This window comes from Bos mutus, chromosome 2 (genome assembly GCF_027580195.1).
Source record: "Bos mutus isolate GX-2022 chromosome 2, NWIPB_WYAK_1.1, whole genome shotgun sequence".
NCBI classification, from domain to species: domain Eukaryota; kingdom Metazoa; phylum Chordata; class Mammalia; order Artiodactyla; family Bovidae; genus Bos; species Bos mutus.
The window spans coordinates 91,564,453-91,583,869 of record NC_091618.1 but is presented as its reverse complement, the minus strand read 5'-3'; the positions used below and the strand labels follow the sequence as shown (position 1 = coordinate 91,583,869).

Sequence of the window (19,417 nt, the reverse complement as noted above, 5' to 3'; positions counted from 1 at the left end):
GTCACTCAGTCATGTCTGACTCCTTGTGACTGTAGCCCACCAGGCTCCTCTGTCCATGGGATTTTCCAGGCAAGAATACTTGAGTGGGTTGCCATTTCCTTCTCCAAGTGATCTTCCTGACCCAGGGATTGAACCCAGGTCTCCTGCATTGACAGGTGTGTTCTTTACCAGTGACCCACCAGGAAAGCCCATGATATTATGCACTGATAGTCAAAGCAGTTTTGCCAAGTAGCATTCATGTAAAGTAATCTCTGTCTCTTGTTCTCCCCCCAGTGTATTAGGCTGAACCATATGAAATTGCAGTCTTCCTAATAACCCGAGATAAGAGGAATCTGTCCCCTGTCACCACCATCACCATTGATTTACCTTTCAAATCTATTAGCCCACATTTCAGCTTCTCCTTTCCCACAATCTCCTAAATGGCCATGGCTGATACAGATTTCCTTTTTATCTCTATTGGGGCCTTTTTGTCACCTCCCTCTTTATACTTATGAGTCCAAAAGAAATTTTTCTGCTGTTATTGTTTCATCATTGATGGGTTTCCTTGGACTAGCAATCAAAAGAGATACCTATCAATCATGACATATGTGAGTCAAATCGTTATGCTATATATCCTAAATTTATACAGAACTGTGTATCAGTTATATCTCAATAAAAGTCAAAGAATAAATGCAAAAAAGAGAGAAAAATACCTATCTGAAATCAGGCAATTACAGCAGTTGCCAAATGAGTCAACATAACAAGAAAGATACAGTTGGCTAAGCTTTCTGAATGAATATTATTTACTTTAACTGAAGTTATGTAAAAACAGTTATAGTAGAACCTATTAATTTGGATTCCACTAATCAGATAATTCAGACTAATTATTATATATAATTAATTATGTAATTATAATTCAGTTTTTAACTATATATTGATATGTAATTTTAATTTAGCTACAAGAAATAATTTAAATACATAGTATAAACACAGTTGGAGAAGTTAGCACTTAAGAAAAGAAAACTCTCAAGGGGGCCTTAATATCCTCTACCAATCACTAAAATTCTGAGTAAAAGTCCCATCATTAAAGAGAAACTCAAAGAAATCCACACACTAGAATCTTGATAATCTAGAGATACTACGTGAAGTGAGAAATAGCAAACATGCCTTTTGAAAAAGCAGTCTGAAATTCCCTTTCCATGATCTAAGAGTGTCATTTTTTTACCTGCATCCATCAGTCCTAATTAGTGAGATTTTGGTGTACAGTCTACATTAACAAAATATTTTGCATCAGGTTTTTGTGATAGCTCAGTTGGTAAAGAATCAACCTGCAATGCAGGAGACCCTGGTTTGATTCCTGGGTCGGGAAGGTCCCCTGGAGAAGGGATAGACTACCCACTCCCGTATTCTTGGGCTTCCCTTGTAGCTCAGCTGGTAAAAAATCCATCTGCAATGCAGGAGACCTAGGTTCAATCCCCCGATTCGGAAGGTCCCCTGGAGAAGGGAAAGGCTACCCACTCCAGTACTCTGGCCTGGGGAATCCCATGGACTGTATAGTCCTTGGGGTCACAAAGAGTCGAACACTACTGAGCAATATTCACTTTTGTAGAGGAAATTTAAAAAGAGATTCTGCCCATACTCCTGCACCACGCCCTGTGACAGTGGCATGAAGGGAAGCTCTTTTTGCCTTTCTGAGCCTCAGATGCTTCATCTATAAAGTGGGGATAATCATAACCTATCTTAGGGTTGATGGGCTGATATAAAGTTCATAAGTTAGTGAATCACATAAAGTAAGGGTTGAGTAAGCATTCATTCTCTTCCGTTTCCCTTTATGACCTTTTCTGATCATACTCCTTTGCTGCCCTTGACCAACTGCCCTTTGAAACCTAAAATTGAAGCTTAGTCAGATTAATTGCTGGGCTTCTGTCCAATAAAAGTGGGCTGCAGAGTTTGCCTTATTCTTTCAACCAACATATTCAAAGACCTCTTTACAAGATACAGAGCAAGGTGAAAGTGAAGTGAAAGTGAAGTCACTTCAGTCGTGTCCGACCCTTAGCGACCCCATGGACTGCAGCCTACCAGGCTCCTGCATCCATGGGATTTTCCAGGCAAGAGTACTGGAGTGGGTTGCCATTTCCTTCTCCAATGCATGAAAGTGAAAAGTGAAAGTGAAGTTGCTCAGTCGTCTCCGACTCTTAGTGACCCCATGGACTGCACCCTACAAGGCTCCTCCGTCTGTGGGATTTTCCAGGCAAGAGTACTGGAGTGGGGTGCCATTGAAAGTGCAAGGTACCTAACTCCAAAATTAAGCAGTCATCTCTAAGGAATTTCAAAAGTTAGTTGTTCTGCCAAAGTTCTGGTAATGTACATATTATCCAGTGCTCTGGATTAGGGCACTGAAAACCATAATTCTAAAAAAAAGAAAAAAATATTATGCTCTTGAGGGGTGGGACAGCTAATAATTAACATCACACCCAGTTAGCATAAACCTTGGTCAGTAAACCAACCACCTATCGTGGAACAAAGAAATAGATTCTGATGGGAAGCAGAGTGTCTTTCTTTCAATAAATCTGAGGTTCTACTATGTGGCAGACACTGCCCAGGTGTATCTACTTGGAGATCCAGACTAGACCCTGCTAGGCTGGGTGGGTGCCCTTGCAAAAGGCTCTGGACATGTTTGATGAAGGGGTGGAGAAGAAGAAAGCAGCTGCAACAAAATGAGGGGCTATCCTGTAAAGATAAATGTTACCTAAGAGACATTTTTGCCTAGGGCAGCCTCATGAGGGGATCTTTACCCATCCACCCTGGGAAACCTGGGAAAGTAATCAAGAAAGAGCTCCGTTTCTTCTGAAGTGTGGAAAAGTGCATTGTTAAGTCATTGCAAACTCAGTGGGAAGAAACAAGCTCAAATCCATTGGGATATGCGTCTCTGGACATTTACTATCACTTAGTCCACTTAATGCAACTATTAAAATACCAAATCAACATCAAGTTTATGTAAATTCACTTGTCTCATCTGGAAGGGAAACTGCACAGTCCAGTGTGGTTGCCACTAGTTATATGTGGGTTCAGTTCAGTTCAGTTCACTTGCTCAGTCATGTCCGACTCTTTGCAACCCCATGGACTGCAGCATGCTAGGCCTCCCTGTTCACCACCAACTCCCGGAGTTTACTCAAACTCATGTCCATTGAGTAGGTGATGCCATCCAACCATCTCATCCTCTATCGTCCCCTTCTCCTCCCACCTTCAATCTTTCCCAGCATCAGGGTCTTTTCAATGAATATTCAGGACTGATTTCCTTTAGGATGGACTGGTTTGATCTCCTTGCAGTCCAAGGGACTCAAGAGTCTTCTCCAACACCACAGTTCAAAAGCATCAATTCTTCGGCACTCAGCTTTCTTTATAGTCCAACTCTCACATCCATACATGACTACTGGAAAAACCATAGCTTTGATTAGATGGACCTTTGTTGGCAAAGTAATGTCTCTGCTTTTTAATATGCTGTCTAGGTTGGTCATAACTTTTCTTCCAAGGAGCCAGCATCTTTTAATTTCATGGCTGCAGTCACCATCTGCAGTGATTTTGGAGCCCCCCAAAATAAAGTCTGTCACTGTTTCCACCGTCTCCCCATCTACTTGCCATGAAGTGATGGGACCAGATGCCATGATCTTAGTTTTCTGAATGTTGAGTTTTACATGTGGGTATCTACATTTAAATTAATTGAAGTGAAACAAAATTTTTAACCCTTAAAAATTAAATGAACAATGCAGTTCTTCAGTCTTGCTAGGCAGATTTCAAATGTTCCATAACCACATGTAGTTGGTGGCCACCGTAGTGGACAGTGCCCACGCGGAGAATAGCCAGCATTGCAGAAAGTTCTCTTGGACCACACTGGTCTTGTTTGTGCCATTATTATGCTTGTACTCTATGCTGTACTATGGCATCTTAGTAATACTCTAAAATAAGCCTGAAGGGGTCATTCCTATTTTGCAGATGAAGAAAGAATCTCAGAAAAGATAAGTAGCTCCTCTCACATGGCTCTCACAACAGAACCTGACAGATGGTCAATGTCCAGTGAATGGTAGGAAGTGAGAGGCCCAGGACTGACCACAACGCTCAAAAGTTCCAATAATAACCAGATTCTGGTCCAGTGTTAGTGCATTTTAAAATCAAACATTAATAAACTCTCCCTCTCCTTGCTCTAATTTAATGACGTATTTAAATACTAAAACTACTCAGAAGAAGAAGTATATATTTCAGTTTTAAAAGGACAAGACAAGTAAGTGGATCCCTGGGTCTTGTGGTGGGTTTGGAGAGTGACTGCAAATGGATAGAAGGGTTTTGTTTTGTTTGTTTGTGTGTTTTTTGAGGTGGTAGAAATATTCAAATGTTAGATTTCTGTGTCTGTAAATACTAAAAATGTATGGAGTTGTATATTTAAAACTATGAATTTTGTGGTATGTAAAAATTGATGCTTTTGAACTGTGGTGTTGGAGAAGACTCTTGAGAGTCCCTTGGACTGCAAGGAGATCCAACCAGTCCATTCTAAAGGAGATCAGCCCTGGGTGTTTTTTGGAAGGAATGATGCTAAAGCTGAAACTCCAGTACTTTGGCCACCTCATACGAAGAGTTGACTCATTGGAAAAGACTCTGATGCTGGGAGGGATTGGGGGCAGGAGAAGGGGATGACAGAGGATGAGATGGCTGGATGGCATCACTGACTCAATGGATGTGAGTTTGAGTGATCTCCAGGAGTTGGTGATGGACAGGGAGGCCTGGCGTGCTGCGATTCATGGGGTCACAAAGAGTTGGACACGACTGAGCGACTGAACTGAATTAAACTGAACTGAAAGCAAAAAAGAACAAGATATGAATCCTAAAACTCTAGGCAGCCAAAAATTGAATTTGAAAAGCTGCCAGAAAGTTTAATTAGTGAGTCAAAGATTATTTGTTGGCATTTCAGGAATCATCCTCATGATGGTAAAAGAAATGCTGTTCCATCTCAAATCAAACACTGGGAAACTCTGCGAGGTCTGTGTTATTATTTCCATTCCACAAGGGAGGAAATTGAGACTCAGAAAGTTAAAATAAGTTCCCCAGGACCCAAGGCCAGTAAGAATGGATAGCAGTGTCAAGCCCAATATGGCCTGGCCCAGAGTCCACGGCCACTCTCCCATCTCGCTCATGGCCTCTTTCTCTGAGCAGGAGGAGCCCTTCCACTATTTGACTTGACGTCACTTTCCTTCTTCCAGGACAATAGTAAACTGACTTTTCAGTGCTTCTATAGGGCTTGTGTTTTGTACTCAAGAAGATTTATGAAAGGTGTGAGTCTGTAATCTGTTTTCAATATTGAATAAAAGGGGAAAAAATCTGGGCCTTGTGTTAATAGGAAGATATATGTTTCTTTCTTTTGATATTTACTAGGATGCATTATTTTATGGCTTTTACAATGACTTTTATATATACACATGTACAGAATATTATATATATATTTTTTATTTATATATAGAGAGATACTTGTTTCTTTTCCTCCCAGGTTAGTTGATTCTTTGAGGTTAAAGATGTGACTTGCAATGGTGTCTGCATAGGAACTTTTGAGGTGCTAGCCTCCATCGTGCCTCTTACACATGGGTTAACACCCTAGGTTAGACTTACTCGATAATTTGCATAGCTTGCTCTTTGCCCATTTTATAGAGCAGAATTCTGGAAAATAAAAAGCTGATGGGGCTTCAATTTCTAGCTTTGTCCAGAGCTAGTAACCTGTATATCATTAGTTCTGTTCTCTTAGCATCTAGCATTATTTTCTTCTTGCATTTTGCCTGTTCCAGATCATAAAGATTTAAGTAGACCTCTGGGCAGTTCCTGAGAAGGCAATGGCACCCCACTCCAGTTCTCTTGCCTGGAAAATCCTATGGATGGAGGAGCCTGGAAGGCTGCAGTCCATGGGGTCGCTGAGGGTCGGACACGACTGAGCGACTTCACTTTCACCTTTCACTTTCATGCATCGGAGAAGGAAATGGCAACCCACTCCAGTGTTCTTGCCTGGAGAATCCCAGGGATGGGGGAGCCTGGTGGGCTGCCATCTATGGGGTCGCACAGAGTCGGACATGACTGAAGCGATTTAGCAGCAGCAGCTGGGCAGTTCACCCCACCCTCCGAACCCTCATCCTGACCCTCCAGTCCTACCAAACCCGCTACAGCCCCGTTTTCCTTTCCCACCCTTGATCTAGTCCAGCCAAGGCAGTCTCCTCTTGCTTCTCCGTGGCTCTCTGCTTCTCTCCATGCCATTGTGAACAACCTAGGTTCTTTTTATTTTTCCTTTTTTTCTCTCATCTATACTTTGATAGAAAATCGAGCAGTTGAAACAAAACAAAATAAAACAAGAATAAATAGACGCAAGAAACTAGTCCCCTGCCAAATCAGCAGAACATGTCCATGGGCCAAATTTGGGCTCTTGACATTGGACCTCTGCTATCTCTAGGACCTTGAGAGTCAGCAGCAATGATTTCCACCTTCAAAGAAATGTGGATATCAATGAAGGAAAAAACAAAATCCAGAGTAAATGCTATGAATTGTTGTCACTGTTGTTCAGTTGTGTCTGACTCTTTGTGACCCCATGGACTGCAGCATGCCAGGCTCCTCTGTCCTTCACCGTCTCCTGGAGTTTGCTCAGATTCATGTCCATTTAGCCGGTGATACTATCTAACCATCTCATCCTCTGCCGCCCCGTTCTCCTTCTGCCTTCAATCTTTCCCAGCATCGGGGTCTTTTCCAATGAGTCATCTCTTCACATCAGGTGGCCAAAGTAATGGAGATTCAGCTTTAGCATCAGTCCTTCCATGACACTGTAATTATGAAAGTAAATATCACAGTGCTTTATTTTTCCTTCTACCAATATTCTTAGAATACTATACGCTTTTACATTTTTTGGCAGTAGTAGAATTTATTAAGTAATTTTGAAATTCTTGTTCACATTTCAAAATAAAGTGGACTTGCAGGAGTCTTTGAGTCACTTCTTGTGTGTGCAGATGATTGAATGCCAGGATTTGAAAAGTCATTAACGCAGTTTCAGGAAATTAGCCATTTCCTAGTGTCAACAGTGGATTGTGTATTTTAGCTGTTTGACTCATTGCTCCAGTGGGCAGCCTGCTTTCTTGTGAACTATAATCATTAGCCTTCTCCACAACGTGTTTTCAGAACAAGTGCCTCCTCCCTGACTTCCCACATCGTAATCACTTTATAGTCCAGACATCTAACACCTTAAATTGGTCTACCGCAGACATCACACTTCAGCAAAGCATTGCCTGGAACTAACACAAAACTGGTTACATATATTCTTTAGAAACATTGTTTCCTTTCTCTCTTACTCTGGATTTTGTGCAGGTATACCTAAATTTGGACAAAAGCTTTGTTCTGAGAAACTCTCATTTTAAAGGATTTCAAGGTAGCTCCTTTTAAAGCAATGAATGTATATATAAAATTGTCATCCTGTATTTATTTATTTTGAAGGTCCAGATTTTCCCCCAGTAGATTTGCACAGAGGAATTTGACTATTATTTGGTTAGCAAATGCATTTTCTCTGGAAAGGGCACTTTTAAGTAGCATCAACATATATGTACTACCATGTGTAGGGTGAATGGTTGATGAGAGGTTGCTGTATAGCACAGGGAGTCCACCTTGGCGCTCCTACCTGCGTGGGATGGGGTAGGGGTGCTCAGGAGGGAGGGGATATATATATATATAGTTATGGCTGATTCACATTGTTGTACGGCAGAAACCAGCACAGTATGGTAAAAATTAAAAAGCAAAAAACAAAGCAGTACATAGAGTGCACAGATTTGGACTCACTGCAGTTATCAAACTTACAGTATAATCATTTTCAGTATATAAATGTATCAAATCAACACATTGCACACCTTAAACTTCCACAGTGTTATATGTCAATTATATCTCAATAAAACTGGAGGGAAAACTATGTCTTCTATACAGTAAATACAATAAAACAGATACATTTCAAGATGGGCTATTGTGCATATATATTATAAGTGAATTGAAAATGATTAGAGTCTCTTAACTTTTTTCTTAAGTCATAGTAGAAATATCAGCACTAGGAAACAGGAATGATAATGTCTATTTATTGTGTGACTACTATTTTACAGATGAGAAGACTGAGTCTTGGAGTGGTTTAGTAACTTGCATAAAGTTTTCAAAAGTGGGTTGCAGAGTTAGAATTTAGAACTGGGATTTTCCTCAGCATTCTAATAAAACTCTAAGCAGGAGTTATTGTTCTTGGCTACTGGAAAAATCTGTGCTGGGATTGTTTTTATGGTGGAACAGACTACCCCAGCTAAAATGATACCCCCTGCTGAGACAAAGCTGCCTTTATGGGCAGCAAATTCACAAATAATGTATTAAAAAAACAAACACTAACATTTCTAAGTTTAGAAAAAACTTTTAAAGGGCCCATTTCAGCAGTCAACCATCCTTAGCGTTATTTTTTTGCAGTGGGTAGCAAATTCTCAGCTATATGGATGGATATATGCTTCTGTGCCTGGTTTATGAAACATGCCAAATACACCAGTCCTGTCAATACCTCCTCTGTGTAAATGTCATCATCTACACAAATACCAACTTCTCATGCCAGCTTAAGGAGATTGTAAGGATGGTGTTCTTTTAGCAAGCAGAAGGCAAACTTCTGGGGTGTTTGGTTTTTGTTTTTAGCTGATGTGGTTTTCATTGCCTCCTATGGCACGAGCACCAGGTGACGTTTGCAGGCCCCAATTCCTTGACCATATGAATCAGGCTGGATTTCATCATTGTTCAAACAGCCCTTCTAGGCATGGGCTTCAGTTGAGGACATCCTTATTCAACAGTGTTGATGTTGGAACTGGAAAGTCATTTTACTAATTCAGGTTTCTGCTTTATTGTGTTGAAATCTTAGACAAATTGATCATCTGTAATTTAAGATATGGGCAGGATTTAGCTCTTGCAATAGGCTGAGTCTCTTTTTCTTTCAAATCTATATATAAAAGAGAGAATGGAATGAAACTTCAGTTCCACAAGTAGTATGGGTTTAATATAAAGATAGTACAGAACCAGAAGAACTGGGGCTGGATATCACATAATTTTCATTGCCATTTACTTTCTAGCACTTAATCCAGTCAAAATACTTCCCTTTACAACATTGCTACCTTCCGAATTACTCAGATGCTTAACTGTATTCTGCATCTACATTAATGCAATAAGGCACAGAGCATATGCATCAGATTCTGTGCAAATGAGAAGAACTCATTCCAGGAGGCCGTTATGGAATTGATGACGTAAGACACCCCACATCATCTCATTCAGGCTACTCCGGGTTTTCCTTTCCAGGGTTCAGCGGACTCCTACACAAGCAGGCCGTCTGACTCCGATGTCTCTTTGGAAGAGGATCGGGAAGCGATTCGGCAGGAGAGGGAGCAGCAGGCGGCCATCCAGCTTGAGAGAGCAAAGGTGACGTTCTTGCCCCTCTTGGGTTCCAAAGTGGCATGTTGCTCAGCAGGTATCAGCTGCTCTTCCCCTGCCTCACATTTCTCTGGAATAATCGCTTTATGATTGTCCCGATAAGGCACCAGATTGCCAGGCCCTCGTCTGTTCACCCCTGATAGTAACACTCTCAGGGAGTGGTATCCTGAGACCTGGACCCTTTCAGTTTCCTTTTGCATTTGGTTGGGTGGTGAAAACTCTTGGTCATCTTCGATCTTGGTGATTGTGGACCATACCCAGCTTGCCCTTCCGGGAGTTGGCAGAGAGCCTCTCAAGGGACCAGCTTGCCCGCCCCGTTCTCCATGACAGTAGCCTTCATCACTGGCCGCAGGCGCACAGCTGGTCTCTGCACTGTTGATGTCTCTATCCTTCCCCCCTGGTTTCAGTCTCCCACCTCAAGTTCCTTCCCTGTTCAGAACTTTGAGCAACGATTAGCATTTCAGCAAAATTGAGCAATAAAAGGCTTTGCTTTTATTAAATTATTGATTATTGAATGATTGTTGAATAAGCTTTCAGATTATTGAATATCTGAAAGAGACCTTCAGATATTCCAGAGGAAGAAGACCCCATTAGTTCAGTTCATTCAGTCGCTCAGTCATGTCCGACTCTGCGACCCCATGAATTGCAGCACGTCAGGCCTCCCTATAGGAGGCAACAAAGAACAAATTGCATTTTTGAATGCTAGAACTGAATGAGTCACTAGAGATCTCCCGTGCTATGTCTTTCACACATTTTTTTTTTAAGCACAGACCCTTTTTTTGAAATGAAATTTTATTCACAGTAATGGACATAACAGATTGCTGGTCAGCCTCTCCTCTTTGCCCTTCATGATAGACTCCTAAGGCATATTGATCCAGTCTTTCCAAGTTTTAGGAGGAAAAAAAAAATGGAAGCTCAAATAAAGTGAACTCCTTCCCTTTTCTATTTTGACAGTAAAATATTTAAAAGAGTGGGAAGAGGAGTGTGAGGCAGTCTCAGGAAGTGTCTTCCTTTGCTTTGACACCTGTGATATCTGTGCCAGGTGGTGGAAGCAGGTTGGAGGCAGTGTGGTGTCAGCGGGACCCAAATTCAGGTCCTGCTTCGATCCTCTTGCTCCCCAGGTGTGTTCCCAGCTTGAAGAAATGAGCCCATAGCAGAGCAGCCTGCCAGTGGTACAGAATTCGCCTGCCAGTGCAGGAGACCCAAGCCCGGTCTCTGGAGCTGGGAACTGCAATCCACTCCAGTATTCTTGCCTGGAGAATTCCATGGACAGAGGAGCCTGGTGGGCTGCAGTCCATGGGTTCACGACACGACTGAGAGACTAAGCACCTCTAGAATAGAGCAGCCCAGGATTGCAGGAACCTGGTGTGTTCTCGCGTGGCTAATTCCTGTTTTAGTCTTCTCTCAGGGTCTATCCTGTGGCTGCTGTGGTCACCCGGATGTCAGCAGCAGTGCTGTCAGCTGAAGCTGGAGGTTGGCTGAGCCTCTGCCAAGCTGCAGCCGCCCAGGAGCACTTTGCTGCAGGGCAATTTGTCTAAAAAGAGTTTCAGAAGCAGTTTTGTTAACTAGGGAGAAGGTGACGTGATGAGTAAACGGCTCCGCCCTCCCTGTCTGCCCTGGCCAGGCTGGCCTTTTTTTTCCCTGCCGGGACAAGATATTCTATTGAATGGGATCCTGCAGGTTTTCAGATCTGAGGCTATTTCAACAATATTTATTTTACCCCTCCACCTCTTTTTCCTTTAAGACCCAGCATACATTTCCTGTACCCCAAGATGTGGGTATCTGTTATCATTTAAAATAATAAACATGGGAATTCCTTGGTGGTTCAGGAGTCAGGACTCCATCCTCTCACTGCTGAGGGCCCAGGTTCAATCCCTGGTTGGGGAGCTGGGATCCCTCAGGCCTCATGGTGCAGCCAAAGAGAGGTAAAAAGAATAAAAGGACGCTCATACTTCAGAAAATAAAATAACAAACTTAAGTTTTATGACTAAAGGACAAAGCAGACTGCCCCTTCTGCCTTCTCTCCCCAAGACTCTGGGGCACAATTCTTTGGAATGTTGGAAAGTATGACAGTAGGGGAACAGGGTTGAGTGAGTAGGACAGAATCCTTTTCAGAGTCCTTTCTGCAGATTTCTTAGTGCTGCCTGGAAATGCGAAACCCAATTGAGATCCCTCTTTGGAAAGCGATTTCTCTTACTGCCTGGTACTCTCCGTGATCTGATTCTACATTTCAGTTAGAAAAACCTTCCACGTCTTCCTCCCTTCATCCTTCTTCTATGGTTCTGTTCCTAGTCTAAACCCGTAGCATTTGCTGTGAAGACGAATGTGAGCTACTGTGGTGCCTTGGACGAGGATGTGCCTGTTCCAAGCACGGCCATCTCCTTTGACGCGAAGGATTTTCTACACATAAAAGAGGTAAATGTAGGATGCATGCCTTAACCTGCCACACAATCAAGGGCAGGAATCAGCTCTGAGCCAAACTAAACGGAGAGGAGCCCTGAGGAGCTGCCAGTGTTTTGCCTCATTTAATTGGAAAGGCTTCCAAATCCATCCCTTCTCACTGAGATTTAGAAGACTGAGGTTGTTGCTTGCATTATCACGCATTTAAAATAAAACTAGCTGTTGGAGAGACAGTGGATTGGAGTGGGAGAAGTCTGGAATCAGGGAGACCGTTAGAGCTGTTCTAGATGAGGGATAATGGGATTGAGCCATCCTGGTGCTACTGAGATGGAGAAAACTATTTCTCTCCACATTTGAGGTATACTGTGGGAATTCAATGAAGAGTGCTGGTGATGGACCTTGTGTAGGAGCTAAGATTGAGGGAGACATCAAAGATGATCAAGGAAATCAAGGTTTATGAATTGAGCAGCTGGGATGGATATGACTAGGGTGGGGTGAGGACAGATGGGAAGGGAATTTGGGAGTGGACATATCAAAGGAGAAATGAAGTAGGAAGTTAGATGTGAGAATCTGGAGCTCAAAGGAAGGGGTTGGGCCAAAGATATACATTTGGATCGTTAGTTTATCCAGGTGGCATGTAAAGCTGTGGTAATGAATGAAGTCATCTAAAGACAGAGGGGAAGGAGGAGAGAAGGCAGCCCTGGATCAAATCCAAAGGAATTCCATCCTGCAAAGGTGGGGTGCATGAAAAGACTCAGCAAATAAGGAAGCTGAAAAGGAGAAGCCTGAGATATGGGAGGAGAACTAGGGCAGAGCAATTCATGGACATCAACAGAGAAGAGTGTGTTCAAAAGGAGGAAGCAACCAGCTGCAGCCAATGTTGTGACATGTCACCTAAGGTGAGGAGAAAGGAATGGACGTTGGGTTGGCAACACAGTGGTCAGCAGCGTGGACGTCGCTGGGACCATTGTCTGGAGTTTTGGAGATGAAAGCTGGATGCAGTGTGATAAGGAGAGAAGGGGAGTTAGGAAGTATATTTAGCAAGCACAGACCATGCTTCCAAGGGAGTTGACACTGACCAGGCAGTAGACTGAAGAGGGTATGAAGTCAAAAGAGGTTTTCTTTCAAGATGGGAGCTATCAGAATATGTGTCCATGCCTGTTAACAGAGAGAAAAGGAGAGAGATTGATGGGAAAGGTGGGAAGTTTTTGGTAGTCAGGAAGCCTGGGATCCAGACCCCAAGTGATGGGGCAGACCTTTGATAGGAAGGGGAACACTTAGTCATTATAACAGATAGGGAAAAAGATGAGTTTAGGTACTCATAGCTTTAGTCATGAGAAACTGAGGAAGCATCAAGATGACCTCTTCTGCTTTTTTGATCATGTATAACATGAGGATATTCATATTTGCCCTAAAGACAAGGACTCTCAACCCAAAACATGTGCCCTAACACCTGAGTGGTTAGGTTGACTTTGTGTCATCATTCTCATCAAAAACGACCAAACCATATTCATTAGTTGCTCATTCCCATTGTTTCCAAGGAGAAGCAGCACTTGAAACAGTAAAAGAAGTCCTCAGATATTCCAAGCATACTACTCACACCTGCATCCCCACCTTGATGCATTTTATTGTTTTTCCTCCATTCCATCAATCATCTCCATTTGTCCTGTTGGTTGCTTTTTTGATCTATATGCTCCTCGACCAGTGACTTTCCCTTGCCTTGGCAGTTTGATGTATGATGTTGAGCTTGTAATCCTATATGGATTAGAGCCACTTGTTTTCAGATTTTGAGATCTCAAATAAGGAAACATCTTAGGAAGAGAAAGTGCTCATCATTTTCAGGAAAGCAAAATGAGAAGAATTGGAATAGCACTAACGTGACCTTGCCAGGAAGCTGGCATGTACTCCCAGAACATCAACGCACGTGAACATATTTCTATAATCGAGTTGTAGCCTTTCCTCTCATCCATAACCTCGAAGGCCATTTGGTATGCTCTATTTTCTGTACTTTATCAGTAATGAAAAGCTTAAAAGTAGAGAAAAGCTACAGCAGTCCTTATCACATACACCAAATGACCAGTGATTTAAGCCCTTGAATGTACAATGTAACTTTCCTCTAAGTGGCTCAAAGGACTTTCATTAACATTGAGTCAGATTTTCACTGTGCTTTAGCTATTTCCTAGAAGAAAGTAAATGGCACCCCACTCCAGTATTCTTGCCTGGAAAATCCCATGGACAGAGGAGCCTGGAAGGCTGCAGTCCATGGGGTTGCTAAGAGTCGGACACGACCGAGCGACTTCCCTTTCACTTTTCGCTTTCACGCATTGGAGAAGGAAATGGCAACCCACCCAGTGTTCTTGCCTGGAGAATCCCAGGGACTGGGGAGCCTGGTGGGCTGCCGTCTATGGGGTCGCACAGAGTCGGACACGACTGAAGCAACTCAGCAGCAGCAGCAGCAGCAGAAGAAAGTAAAACATCTTGGGAAGTTACATCAACTATTTCAGGAACCCCTTTAAGATCATTTGGGTAGCAGTTAGTAAGTTAGTGTTCCGGTGGGTTAATTTGATTTCAGGAGGTAACTTAAGCTGTGGGAAACTATGACTCACTGTCTGTTTTGTCCCCACCACAGTAAAACTTAAATTTCAAATCCATGCACCAAACATTCTAACGGGGTCCCATTGCCTTTTGTTAATTCCAAAATAAATAGACCTGTTATTTCAGGAGTGTTATCCTTAAATAAAAGATGGAAAGATGGGAGAAATTGAGGCCTAGACTGTTCAAGATTTTATATTAGGTTGACTCACATTTCTTCAGTGCCAGCTCAGACTGCTTACCATGTGTGCTTTGTGTAGGAGCTGTGTGCAAAACAAAGGCCAAATCTCTAACTTATATCTTTTTGCTTTTGAGTATATAACTGTTACTCAGAATTACTCAGAGCCACCCGAAATTTCGTGCTTTGATGATTCAGTGGAAATATCCATTTCTCCTTCCCAGCATGTCAATGTCATATACAAATTCTACTGTCCTGTGAGCTAAGCAAAATATACCATATAGAGTTACGCTTTGAAAAAATGAGATGCTTCCTGGATCAAAGAGAGAGAGAGTTACCTTGTCCGACATTAATAAAGACAATAAAGAAAGTTTTTGAAATTATCTCTGGAGGATGTAAACAGTAGGACTAATGTCTGTTTTCTGGAAATCACCTAGCTGAAACCTTCCCTTGAGGCAGGTAGCTTGGATTAAACATGCCTTCTGCCCTAAGATTTGTTAACTACAAACTGGTACTTGCCATGGGTACTTTACTGACTGAGCCGCCAGGGAAGCCCAAAAGAGTCGGACACGACTTAGCGACTGAACAACAACAACAACACGGGCGCTTGCCATCTGCCTCTGTCTGGATTAAGTCATGTGCTGCTGCAGCTGCTGATTTTCAACACCCTCTGAAAGTGGAGAGCAGAAATGAGGCACTCTGTGCTCTGGGAAAAACTGCCATAACTGGTCTTCAGATAGTTAAGTATTTTTCAGGAGCCAATTTTATGAGCCCCATTCTTATATCTCCTCATATTTAGAAAAGCACTAAATTCCTTCTTAATGATGACTGCTCCTTATGACTAGCAGAAAGCTTCTGTTTGTGCTTGATTGAATGTATTCTTTCTGACCTTACTCCACTGCCTCTAGGAGCAGTTTCTCAGAACTATCTGAAATGCTGTCTCCTGGGCTATAGTCCTCATTTTGCCCCCAAATAAAACTTAACTTGCAGCTGTCATATTGTGCATTTTTTTTAAAAGTCAGCAAACTCAGCAAATCTGTCATTACAAATGCAGTTGTGCTGGCCCATCAAATAGGACCATGTTCACCCCATATTGACTGAAGCCTTTGTGTGGGTTTGTTTTCCAAAGTTACATGTCTTGGAACTTTATTTAAATGGAAATTCCTTCATTCCTATTGGATTTCAGGTCACTTGGAGATTACTTCAAAAATTCCACTTATGTAAAATATGCTTAGTCTTTGTGAGAGTAGGCTTATTTTTCTTCAGGTAATAAGATGGACCTTGATTTGCAAATCTGTATTTGGAAGATTATATTGTTTTTCCCCAGAGAGAGTAAAATACAGATACTACGGTGGAATTTTTACCTCAAAGCTTTTGATAAATAACAGACTGTTCAGTGTATTTCATCTTAGACTTGTCTGTCTTGTCTTCCAGAGTTCTAATTACAGTGGTGCATTTTTATCCTTATAAAATCTATTCCTGAAGATGTGGCAAGAGCTTCTTGACAAGGACCAAAGGAATCGGAACGTTAAGACCTGACTTTAGCCCAGGGATTAGCAAATGGTGTCCCATGGGCTGAAACCCAGCCTGCTGTCTTTCAGAAAGAAAAGGTTTCTTGAAGCACAGCCATGCTTACATGTTTACATACTGTCTGTGGCTGCTTCCACACTACAGCAGAAGGTTACAGTGGTTGCATCAGAGTCCATATGGCCTGCAGACCCTCAAGTATTAATTATCTTGGCTTTTGGACTAGAAAGCTTGCTTTATTCTTTGGACACCACCCCCCAGATATATATAATATGGTATAATATACTATAAATAGTGTTTGTATATATAACATGGTACAGTATAATGTTATATAACATAGTGCCTCCTCTTTTGGCCCCCTGAAATGAATAAATGTGAAGATAAGTGAATTGATAGCATCGTTGTTTCTGTGTTCCAGAAATATAACAATGATTGGTGGATAGGAAGGCTGGTGAAAGAAGGCTGTGAGATTGGCTTCATCCCAAGTCCGCTGAGATTGGAGAACATACGGATTCAGCAGGAACAGAAAAGGGGCCGTTTTCACGGAGGGTGAGGCTCCTTCTTTTCTCCACATTTTGTTTGCAGGGAGCAGGGAAATTAGGCGATGTTTTCAAGTTTCCTTATTAAGTTAAACTCGTATGCTTTTGAAGTAAAAGCTATTTTTCTATGTGCAAGGCGTTTCTGAAATTGACACAAGGGGGTTTCAGGTAGTTCATGCCCCCTGTTGTGTACTGAACGAAGCCGGGCACTCCTGAAATCAGCATGAATTCCACAGTGGAGACTGTTTTCTGTGACCTCAACAAACCCTCTTGGGAACCTGAGCTTCCCTCTGTGAGAGTTGTATAGGGCATCCTTTTACAGTACTGTAAGTGGGGGCCTGGTCTGACCTGGCATCGTAGCTCTTCTTGGTTATCTTTCAAAGAAGCTCTTTCAAGTGAGTACAGAATGCCGTAGTACATGCAATACCATCCCAGGACTAGTAGCAGCTTCTCCAGGGTTTTCTGTGGCCACTGCTTGGTAATAAAGGGAAGACTCTGTCCAGCTTCAGATGAATTAACCTCTAGTGAACAATGAAGTATCCACAAAGATCAGAGTGCAGGTGTTTAAACGCCCAGGGATACAAGCAAAGCCTGAGAGGACAAATCAACATCATATTAAGCCTGCATGTATTGTGAGCCTACACTGAAGCACTGATTTGCTATGTGTTACTGTTTTTTGAAAGTCCTAAAATAGAATGAGTTCTTTCTCTTAACTCTCAACCTCCTTTTTCTATTAGATCCTTTTCTGTTTCAAAAATGCCTCTGTTCTTCAGGAGCCCTTTTGCCTTTGTCATAATGGGAAGTTCTTAAACAGTGATAGGAGATCACAACAGTACAGTGTGAGCCCCACTTTTAATTATCGACCTTTGTTAGAATATAACATGCCTGTGATGTTATTAATGATTCATCCCTCTTATTACTTCTCTAGACTTTTTGTCTCTCTTGCTGCTCCATGTGAAAGCCTATCTTCCTTTGCAATTGCTCTTTTTTTCTTACCAGACCCTTTCCTTCACTTTTCCACTGAATCACTCCTTCATCTGCTTCAGATCTGTGTTAAATATCATCTTTTCAATGATCCAGTTCCTGCCACCATATCTAAAGTTGAATCCGTTTCTCTCCCCTTGCTTGTCTCTCTCCCATCTCAGTTTTCTTTATTGCACTTACTATCAAACATACTACATTTTTACCTATTCATCTGACTGAAACTGATACCACTAGAATTTGTCTGTATAAGGGAAGGAATTCTGTTTCCCCTCACTGTTGTATCCTTAGTTCCTGTAACAGTGAATACGCTTCTGCTCATTCTGAGCTGTGTTTGACATCCAGCCAGTGCATTGGTGGTCAGTGTTGGTTAAGCAGACGGTTCACAAGAACACCCCTCTTAGTGATTCATTGGCCTCATTTCTGCATTGAATAATTAGGAAAGAGACTTTCACAAAGTATTTCCAGATCTTAGTTAGTTTCCCACTTTCTCTGAGAAAGGAGGTCAAAGAAAACATTTGGGCAGATCCTTGAAGCTCTACTCTAAGAGCAGGACTTGGTGTGTTTTGAATTATTTAGTAGGATTAAGGCCAAAGAAAGCTTTGTACTCTCAAGTTCTATTTTCAAGGAATCTGGGGAATGAGTCCTAAGTTCCTTTTCTGTATCTTAGGAAATCTAGTGGAAATTCTTCTTCAAGTCTCGGAGAAATGGTATCAGGGACATTTCGAGCAACTCCCACATCAACAGGTGAGGGGTTTAGTTAGCCTTTTTTTTTTTTTTAATGGAATGTATTTCTTTCTTAATCTTTGAAAATACATGCAAATATTTTTTTACTAATTTGGAAGCAATTTAAAGATTTTTATGCTTACTATTTCATTGCTTATTTGCTTTTCTCTAGTAATTTAATTTGATTTAAAGGGTACTTGTGTTACTAGAAATTCAGATCATTGTAACAATGACAGAGATTACATGTTTTGATATGGCTCATGATTTTGTACAATCTTATTTGCCCTCTATTGTATAAATCATTCAGAAGCAAGTTCACTATTCCACCCGAGAACCCAGCACACTTTAAGATGGTGAGGGCCAATTATATGAGTTTTAAAAGCATTCTAAAGAAAATGCCAAGTTCCAGTCTTCATGTAAAACTTCAGGGTGGGTTGGTACAACCTGAGCTGTGGAGGTGGGGAGGGTTGAAGCAGAGAATGAGGTTTGGCCCAAAGGGGCTCATTTCTGTTTGAAAAGCAGACAACTGAGTCCTGAATTTAATGGTTATGAAGGGACAGTGATGGCCCAGTCAGAAGTTGTTGTACATTTAGAAATTGTGGAGGTGTTCAAGCAAGAATTTTTCTTCCACCACGTTCCCTGGCTCATTTCATTCTGCCCCAGAACGGATGCTGCATTAATGTATCTGGGGTCATCAATTCAGAATGACAGATCCAATGTCTATCCTGGCATACCATAACTGCAGGAAACTGGGTTGGTTCCAGAGCAGATCTGAGTATCAGAGTCCTTGTATGTGAACCCTGATCTCCAGGGCTCTGAACCAAAGTCTTGTTCTTTAGGTTGTCTGCAAATGGACAGGACTGCATGGGTGGCCACAAAGCCAGAGATATTGAGTATATTTTGCCTCATCCCCATTTGCTGAACATTTAAGTCATTGCAGCTGTTCACTATTACACACAAGAAAGAACAGGGACAACTGATTATAAACTTA

At 41.9% G+C, this 19,417-nt stretch overlaps 1 protein-coding gene across 1 annotated transcript in view; it reads left to right on the top strand.

Annotated features, from left to right (window-relative positions):
- The first annotated feature begins 578 nt into the window (after positions 1-578).
- Positions 579-19,417, top strand: part of CACNB4 (calcium voltage-gated channel auxiliary subunit beta 4) — an 83,103-nt gene continuing 64,264 nt past the window's right edge. Inside the window, exons 1-5 of the mRNA XM_070360674.1 lie at positions 579-587; positions 9,352-9,471; positions 11,776-11,898; positions 16,599-16,729; positions 18,371-18,447. Of these exons, the coding sequence (XP_070216775.1) occupies positions 579-587; positions 9,352-9,471; positions 11,776-11,898; positions 16,599-16,729; positions 18,371-18,447 (460 nt within the window). The remainder of the gene's footprint in view (positions 588-9,351; positions 9,472-11,775; positions 11,899-16,598; positions 16,730-18,370; positions 18,448-19,417) is intronic.